This window comes from Electrophorus electricus, unplaced genomic scaffold, assembly GCF_041902795.1.
Source record: "Electrophorus electricus isolate QZ-2024a unplaced genomic scaffold, ASM4190279v1 Scaffold386, whole genome shotgun sequence".
NCBI classification, from domain to species: Eukaryota; Metazoa; Chordata; class Actinopteri; order Gymnotiformes; family Gymnotidae; genus Electrophorus; species Electrophorus electricus.
The window spans coordinates 13646-23373 of NW_027658678.1; the positions used below are offsets into that span (position 1 = coordinate 13646).

Below are 9728 nucleotides of genomic sequence, written 5' to 3' on the forward strand. Positions count from 1 at the left end.
TTAGATTTAGGCCTACTTCAACACAGTGCCGTATGCTGTTGTTATATATCGCTAACATGCGTTTGAAAACGTGTGCTTCCGAGCAGATTCTCCGTTGTTAAATCTTCTTGCTGTGTACCAAACAAACATGAGATGACACAGAGAGCAGTGGTTTTATCGAATATAAACATTCACTTAAGGAGCGACATGCTCCCAAACCGCCACTTTTAGGGTCGAGTTTGCGGTGACGCATCGTCTAAGTGCTGTTTGATGAGGCTGTCACGCCTGTGTGAGTATACCTGAAAATATTTTAGCGAAGACACTTGGCTCAGCCACGCGTTTTTCTTTACTATAAACGCGCAAAGACCGCAGTCTAACACTAAGCTCTGATAATTACTGCTGTATTAACGTTGATTTGCCTGCAGACAGCGTGACTTTATCGCTGCCCTAAATGAATAATTAATCAAATATTTATCAAGGCAACACGAAGATTTAGATCTTTAAAACACAGTGGTTTATTGAATTAATTACATTGTTTACATCTCCAATATTATTTAAGTTTCTTGTGTCTGGACGGAAGTGCACTGGAGTGAACTCGGCGTTAGTTTCAAACACCACCAGATTCTACACGGCCACAAACATCACAATATAACACTTCATGACATTTTCAAATAAAACGTTATTTTAACTGTATCATAACTTCGACCCTCGTTATATTTAAATTCAGAAAAACTGATAGAGAGAGAGAGAGCGAGAGAGGGAGAGAGAGAAAGAGAGAGGGAGAGAGAGGAAGAGAGAGATGGGGAGAGAGAGAGGGTAAGAAAAAAGAGCGAAAGAGAAAGCGATTTATACTTCACGTACACCTTAGTGGCGGACATCTCGGCTTTGTTTCGGAGTGGGACAAACATTCACCACATACTAGACAACAACAACAACAACAACAACAACAACAACACGGTCCCTTACCAAAAGGTCATCCTCCTCTTAAAATGGAATGGTTTTTTCTTCAAGGGTCCACTGTCCGTAGCGGGAAATTGCACATAAATATTCCATTAAATAAAGTTAGCGTAAAAATCAGAATGACAGGAAGGCGTCGTTTCAAGTCTTTTTGGAAAGGTTTGGCTTCACTGCTTGAGCTCCAAGGCCCAAACATGTTGCGGCCACCCGGTTCTTCCTTTAGGTTTCTTATCATTGCCGCTCCCTGAACTTTTCAAAACTTCATTCTGTTTCAAATACAAGAACACCATCAGTTAATTGACACAGCACATCCCCCATGCCCTCGGTATAGCACATATCCTCTTTTTCATATTTGGAACTAGAGCTTGTGTGCACGTTTTCTGCCGATTAAAACTCTACAAAACACTTCTAGACACGGAACTACAAAAAGTAATGTTAGTCGCTCTTGATACAAACGTAAGAGCACAGGTAACTTCTTACACGCGGCCTCACAGAACATCTTCACAGATTACGCATAGAAATATGCACTTTGCCTTTACGGTTTAGCAGAATGAGAAAAATCGAACGTACCATATCTTTCTTTCGCCTCTCTTCTTTGGCGTCTGTTTTTTTGAATTCCGCTTTGAATGCCTCTGCTTCGCCGTTCTGCTCGTCCTTGTCCAAAATGTCCATGAGGTAAGCGATATAGCTAGTGGCCAAGCGGAGCGTTTTGATTTTGGACAGCTTGGTGTCCGCAGGCACGTTGGGGATGCATTCCCTGAGCTCGGCAAAGGCGCTGTTGATGCTCTGAGTCCTGCGCCTTTCTTTTCGGTTTGCCGTTGGTCTGCGCTTCACTGTTCGGGGTACCATCCCCACGGCTCCAGTCCCCGGGACTCCTCCGTAGTGTGCGTGGTCGAGCCCGGGCGCTCCGGTGGTGTATTCGGGACTGTACGAGGGTGCCATAGTATAGTCTGGGGGTGACATCTCCGGGTGGCTAATGAGCCACCCGTGGAAATAGGGGTTTTCTTCGTGACAGCGGCTGGCGGCCGCTGCGGCAGCGAAGGAGTAGCCATCATGATGCATAACCGGATGGTGAGGGAAGCCTCCAACTAAACTCATAGCGATCGACCGAACTATTGCTACAGCAAACCGCAAGAAGATATTCTTTCCCCCCCCCTTTCAGATTGTGCGTAATTTGTCCCGACGATTTGGGTACTTACTAACTTCCCATAAAGAGGAAGTCGAGTAGCACCTCTCTAGCAGATGAAGCGCAACGGCGTTTATTTGTCCATCACAAAGCTACAACTGCTATTGAACCAAACATATTTAAAACATAAAGGTGAACTGTGATTTAGTTAGCCGAAAACTGTAAGTCAGCTACTTACACGCGTAGGCTCCATTGTCCATATCCACCAGGAAAAGTTCCATTAGTTGTCACTGTATGTTGTACACTTCATCTGAGCAGCTGCGCTGGAAACCTCTATTTATTTATTTATTTATTTATTTGGCTTAAGCCTCACCGAGCCGTATTGTTTTCAAATCCGTGGTGGAACTCCTTCGATCGGGTGTAGGACGGAAAACGTTTCCAATCCCCGTCGTTCGCACAATATGCAGCCTCGCGGCGGAGCAAAGGGGAGAATTTCTCCGTTTGATCTCGGCGTCACAGCCTCATCTTAGAACTGGCCGAGTTCATATATGTCGTCAAAACATTTCTTAGCCAATCCCGTTGGAGAAGAGGAGGGACATATGGTTCTTAGCAGGGTGTTTACTCACCTAAATTGCACTAGCCCACTAGTCCTGGCAGGTTTTATTCATATCGTTAATATTGTGAAATATATTCCACTTTATGTGTATGATCGCAGTAGCAATAAATTGATGGGTAGTCTACTTTTGGCTTATAAGATAAAGTACTAATAATCTACATTTTACGCATGTTATTCTAAAACAACTGCATAGTTTTTATAGGCTTAGAAATTATGGTTTCCAACCTCGAACTATTTTTAACACTTTGTTGACATCATTACCAATATACCAATGTTGGGAAACCGATGTTTATTTTCTATTCGTAAATATGTTATTCAGATTCATCCGAACCGACATCAAGATTCATCAAGATTTATCCTGTCACTACTATATGGCAACATGGAAGCGTACGCCTAAATGCTAAATTATCAAACGCTTGAAAAAGTCCATTCACGCATTATTTTAAGAACCAGACCTGAATTATTTAATAATAAAGCCTGAAAACGCATTTTATGTTGTGTCTTCCAAGTGACGGCCCAGATTGATCTGTATGTACTCAAGCAAAAATACATTTTTTAGCCTTCTTTCAGAATTATTCAGATAAATTATAAAACATTAGCGTACTATTATATATCTATTTTAATTTTTTTATATTTAGTCATAAGTAGGCTACGTCTGGCTTTTCCCTCATATACTTTATCATATTTGGGTGTGTGTGGGTGAGTGGGGGGTGGGGGGGCGAACATGCAATCCCCAACCGCTGTACAGATTTGATTGATTTATTTATTTTGTGTTATCTGTGCATATAAATTTCTAACATAGAAAGAATTCTCTCTCTCTCTCTCTCTCTCTCTCTCTCTCTCTCTCTCTCTCTCTCTCTCTCTCTCTCTCTTTGTGTGTGTGTGTGTGTGTGTGTGTGTGTGTGTGTGTGTGTGTGTGTGTGTATGTACGAGAGAGAAAGACCATTTTTTATTCCACAGGATAACGACAGTGCAGACTATTGGAATATTCAAATGAGTTTTACTATAAAGAAATTAAATAATTCAACAAATGCACATCGATCACACAAGAGAAATACATATGCTTAATTTATGTACATAATTACAAACAAGTGTATGAGTCTTCAGTGAAACTCTCGGCAAAAGTAGAGACAAAACAAACCTTTCTCCTGACGCATTTACCTTATAGGCTACAAAATCACAGTCACAAATTAAATGTATTTAATTTAGAAGTCATCATTGGTGTGTTTACTGCAGTCTAGAAGGTGCACACGACTACCATTATAAGAGTAAATTAATAATAATAATAAAAATAATAATAAGATAACTACTACTACTACTACTACTACTACTACTACTACTACTACTAATAATAATAATAATAATAAGATATGCGGTGATATGCGGTGAATATGCGGTGAATCACTGGAGTTGGAAGTCGTTGAACTCTCACTATAGATACAGATAATTTCGAAATTAATCCATATTGTCCCCAAAGAGATAATTTCATATGCATACCGTGTTCAGGAAAGGGAGATTGTAGATTCGTTTTGATGCTTTACTACTGAAAAAGCAACGCCATTGAATGAAGACTTGGTCCAGGCTCTCATGCAGACGTGCATCTAGGCCTAATGCCCACGTTTCTTAAGTATACGTGTTTACTGCGAGCTCCTTCGAAAGACTTGTAGCTGAGGTGAGTTATTTTATTTGTATAGTTTGCAATCTGTCCAGAGCCCACATACTGCATGTGTGTTAACGCCGCGTGAAAACGTCTTTTGGCTTTAAATATACATCTGCGTCTATGTATGTGTGTGTGTGTGTGTGTGTGTGTGTGTGTGTGTGTGTGTATGTGTGTAAACGCATGCATGTTAACGAAAGCGAAACAGAGAGAGAGAGAGAAAAGAGAGATTGAAAGACAGTGATATGAGAGAGAGAGAGAGAGAGAGAGAGAGAGAGAGAGAGAGAGAGACGGGAGGGTGTTTATAATATATAAAAATACATTTTACAATTTTAACAATGGAAGGTCCATGATTCATTCGTGTTTAAGTGTGTGTGTGTGTATATGTGTGTGTGTGTGTGTGTGTGTGTGTGTGTGTGTGTGTGTGTGCGTGTGTGTGTACGTGTGTGTGTGTGTGGGTGTGTGGAGGGGGGCAGTGTAATTTATCGGTCTGATTGGTAGTGCTTGAGTCATTTAAACGCGCCGAGTCTCCAGCTAATGACACATAATCAGCCCGCGGGTCACTTGGTCAGACTCCTGTTACAAACCCCTCCCCCTCCTCTCATCTCCTTTCAAACTACATTTTGTACAAATAAATAAAATTATGCAGAGCCAAATGTTTCAGCGCGACAGGAGTGTTTAATAACTGTGGTATAAATCAAAGCGACGTCATGTGCCGGATTTATGAGAGCTCACCAATTATTCGGCGTAAAATGATACATAATATTTGCTACAACATTTTATCAATATCAAAAAAGAATATCTACATTTTCCACTCTTTATCCTTACGTCATACATCACAGGCCGCCGCAGGCCGGATATAAGACTTAAGACATTTCGCCCCAGAAAGGGTTCAAAATAACTTTTTTTCCATACAGAGCTAAAATGAGAGATTCCTAAATACGATTTAAAGAGAATTTCAATTTTTTTGGTCTGTAAATGATTGGGTCTACGTTTAAATACTAAGAACAAAACATATCTTGTCGCTTATGTACCTTGAGGGTTTCGGTTCTATTTTAGAATAGAATTAATTAAGTTAGAATTAAAAATAGAATTAAGTTACATATTATTGGCCTACCTGATCACAGAAAGCGCTAAAGCGTAGTGCACCCTTTTCCTCTGGTCAGCCTGCCCTGCAGTTTTCATCTGGAGGGCTCATTACACCAACCTCGCTACTTTAAAAACCTCCTCCAATCCGCAGCCTGAAAATACAACCCGCAATCACCGCGGCTCAAAGTGCAGCCAAATCATATCACCCAAGTTCGACGCCAGGCTGGCTTGTCCGTTGGTGACATGGCTATCCAACCTCGCCAAAAATATCCAGACAGGTAAGCCGTATCAAGTCAGTTAATAACAGTATTAAGGCGATCATACGTCAGAAGATGGGGGACCGGCACAAAGCCAAGATTTAAGATACATTTACAAGATTTTAATACAATTCAATTACTCCTATGAATTAAAGCCACTGTGCAGATAATGTATTGAATTATATTTTAGGTATCGAACTGTAACATTGCAAAGACCAGTAGTTTGCTTTCTTTCTTTTGATAAGAGTTCAGGCCTCAAGTATCAAGTGAAGCATTTAATTGACCAAATACGACTACGACTACGACTACTACGACGACTACTACTACTACTACTAATAATAATAATACAATATAACGACACTTTAATATGATTTTATTTATTACTTTACAGTTTAAAATAGTTGCCTGTTGAAGTGTGGAGACTCATAATAATAGGCATATTTCTATAAAAATGAAGCCATTTTATTAAGTCATTTTATATTTTAATATAGTACTACTGAAATAAAACATGTGTGGGGAAAAATGTGAAAAATGATGAACACAAAAATGATGAACTCATTAAAATCTTGAAAGAAACACACACACAAATATATATATATATAAAATATTTTTCTTTTTAAACAGAGCAAATGATTTACATTTCTGCAGCTGTCAAGTCATTTAAACAAACAATTAACTAATAAATAATGGAATATAAAATCCTCATACACGGAATTGAGAGATAACAAGGATGATTTGTGGTCAAATTACAGATCTAATCCACCCTATAATATTTATCGGTTTCCTTTTAGAAGATTGCATTTGTTTTGTAATTGTTAGTTAATTGTATCGTACTGAGGTTTGAAATCGTACTGAGGTTTCGTACTGAGGTTTGAAAAGTAGTTCTCCATCTCAGGTAATCACGTGGGCCTAACTACTGTAGTTTAGATAAATCATTTAATAGTCACGATTTTTTAATTAGTAATAATATCAGCGAATAATATCAGATAATAATATCAGATAATATCAGCGAATACGTCCAATTAATGATTTAAAACTTGACCAAACAAGCTTCCGTTTTAAGGAATCTTTTTTCTTTGATATATTTCCTTTGTTTAAATATGCTGTCTTCGAAACACCATTTATTCTACTTCATGTCTCCTTCTAATGGTCCTTGTGTACTCGTATATTATGCCTAATCATCTTTAGCCCATCCGTGTATCTATTTTGTTACATATTCATTAAAACACTGATGCTATCTTGTCGTTGCAGCACAACATCTGTCTTTAAAGAACACACACTCATTACCACCTATTTCCAGCTTATTCACATGGTTTTCTATTAGAATCCCCCTTGCGCTCTCTCTGTCTCATTGTTTCCAGCTGCCTTTCTGTCCATGTCTCTCTCTGGCACTTTTTCAGTCTGACTCTCTCTCTGTGTCTCTCCCTGTTATTCTGTCTGTGTCTCTCTGCCTCTGTCTCTCTCTCTCCGGCCCTCTGTCTCTGTGTCTCTCCCTGTTATTCTGTCTGTGTCTCTCTGCCTCTGTCTCTCTCTCTCCGGCCCTCTGTCTCTGTGTCTCTCCCTGTTATTCTGTCTGTGTCTCTCTGCCTCTGTCTCTCTCTCTCCGGCCCTCTGTCTCTGTGTCTCTCCCTGTCGCTGTCTCTGTCTCTCTGCCTCTGTCTCTCTCTCTCCGGCCCTCTGTCTCTGTGTCTCTCCCTGTCGCTGTCTCTGTCTCTCTGTCTCTTTTGTTCTTCCTCTGTGTCTGTCTCTCTCTCACACCCACCCCTCTTCCCTCAGTCTTATCTCCAGTACTACTCACTTCCTCGGTGCTGTCCTCTAGCACCTGTTCTCCCCACTCACAGCTAATAGTTCATCCTCCCTGTTCATCAACAGTCTGCAGCCGTGAGACTCTCCCAGGTCTCTCTCTGTGTCTCTTTGCCTCCCGGCGTGTAGGTGAGCTGCACTGCCAGACGGCAGTCTGGGCTCCGGGAGGCTGCAGAGTTTGGATGTCCAGTGACCTTTTTAATATGAACCTGCTCTGCTGGTTATCTGTGTTGCAGTGATGCTGTCCTCTTTATTTGGGATCGTGTGCTTTGTGCATGCATCTTTGTGTGCATGTGTGCATGTGTTTGATGTGTGTGTATGGATGTGTGTGTGTGTGTGTGTGTGTGTGTGAGACTGTGCGCGATCTCTGTTTCCTAACACTGTCTCTGCCCTTTTGTCTTCCTTTCTGTCTTTTCCTTGCTGCTCATTTCAGTCACCCCCCCCACCCCACACACACACACACACACCAATCTCACATCCACCATCACAAGCCCATCAGCCATTTCCCCCTCTTAGCCACTGCCAGTAGCTTCATTATGCTTTATCAGCGATCAATCTCCCCCTAAATAAAATGAAACCAAAAAATCATTACGCTAATGAGGACAACTCAGTCTTGCTGGCATTTTCAAATGATCATCAATCTAGCCAATGGGCTTCTGCCAAGTCACTCTAATAGAGCTACACCCTCTGAAGCAATGCTCCACCCCTCCACTGTAGAGTGTCCCTATTCGCTCTCTGCATTAGAGGCGCACTCCCACCCCCACCCCCACCCCCCTTGAGCGGATAAATGAGATTCATAACTCATGCTCCCAGAACCTAACACAATACTACTAACCAGTTTATGCAGTGCATCCAAAATCCAATGAAATGAGGGGAATCTGGCCCCGTAATCAGAACCACATGCGCTCCTGTTTGTAGAGTGCACTATGCAGACAGCAGAATGGAGCTTCGTTGCTTGTTGGAAGCTTCACAGTGTTCTGTAGCTCTCACTCACCTAGTCATTCATTACAGTTGCATCACCTCTGAAACAGTGGCTATGGTTACCTGCACCTCTGAAACAGTGGCTATGGTTACCTGCACCTCTGAAACAACGGTTATTGTTACCTGCACCTCTGAAACAGCGGTTATTGTTACCTGCACCTCTGAAACAGTGGCTATGGTTACCTGCACCTCTGAAACAACAGTTATTGTTACCTGCACCTCTGAAACAGCGGTTATTGTTACCTGCACCTCTGAAACAGCGGTTATTGTTACCTGCACCTCTGAAACAGTGGCTATGGTTACCTGCACCTCTGAAACAACGGTTATTGTTACCTGCACCTCTGAAACAGTAGTTATGCTTACCTGTACTTCTGAAACAGTGGCTATGGTTACCTGCACCTCTGAAACAGTGGCTATGGTTACCTGCATCTCTGAAACAGTGGCTATGGTTACTGGTACCTCTGAAACAGTGGCTATGGTTACCGGTACCTCTGAAACAGTGGTTATGGTTACCTGCACCTCTGAAATGCCAGTTATGGTTACCCCAAGGTACTTACTCTCCTCCCCTCCAGCTGAGAGTGACTTTTGTAGAGGGAGTGTAAAGGAAAAAACAGAGCCATAGCTCAGTATATGTGTTGGACTAGTCTCTGCGGCACCTCCTTGTACAATTTACCGTAATATTAGTGCACTCTGTCGACAGCATGCAGTTGCCTCTATCTCTCCCTCAATCCATCACACTCCTGCCGATTGCGCAGCTCCTGCTGTGACCTGTGCTGCTCTCTGAACCATAACTCCTGCAAAAGAAAAAACAAAAGATCCAAAAAAGCACACCCTTACTTATCCAACCACAGCCCAGCTGTATGGGGGGAGGTGTGGGAATCCTTAGTGCTTTTTCTCATCCTGTTCCTTCAGCTACAGTGGATGGCTACACATCTAATTCTCTTCAAAACATTCCTAATGTGGTGCTTGACTGCGAACCACTTTGGTTCATACAGAGGGTTAGTACATTAAAAAAAATTAGCTATTATATTTATATTTCAAATATAAATACGGCCACTCGATGGGCTCAAGTGTTGTAGTGCTGAATTCAGCTGTGTGAAGGCAACAGTTCGTGGTGCTCTTGTGCTGATGATGGATGAGAAGCATGAGGCAGAAGTGTGACCGCTTTTCAGTTAGCACCGTCTCCAAAGTGCTGAGAATTACCGTGGCAACAGTGAAGCCCAGCATGCTTTTCAGTGGCTTCTGCTCTTGCAGACCAAACTG

General features: G+C 41.7%; 1 protein-coding gene across 1 annotated transcript; it reads right to left on the bottom strand.

Moving 5' to 3' along the window:
• Positions 1 to 470: 470 nt before the first annotated feature.
• Positions 471 to 2588, bottom strand: LOC113584225 (heart- and neural crest derivatives-expressed protein 2). Its single transcript, XM_027021010.3, has 2 exons — positions 1507 to 2588; positions 471 to 1202 (listed from the first exon to the last, which is right to left on the bottom strand). The coding sequence occupies exons 1-2, from the start codon at positions 2032 to 2034 to the stop codon at positions 1104 to 1106; spliced, it is 627 nt and encodes a 208-aa protein (XP_026876811.1). The 5' UTR covers positions 2035 to 2588; the 3' UTR covers positions 471 to 1103.
• Positions 2589 to 9728: the final 7140 nt, after the last annotated feature.

Coding starts and splice junctions, on each gene's coding strand:
- LOC113584225 (XM_027021010.3), bottom strand. CDS start 2,034: ATGAGTTTAGTTGGAGGCTTCCCTCACCATCCGGTTATGCATCATGAT. Junction 1,203..1,506: donor AGAGGCGAAAGAAAGATATG/GTACGTTCGATT, acceptor TATTTGAAACAG/AATGAAGTTTTGAAAAGTTC.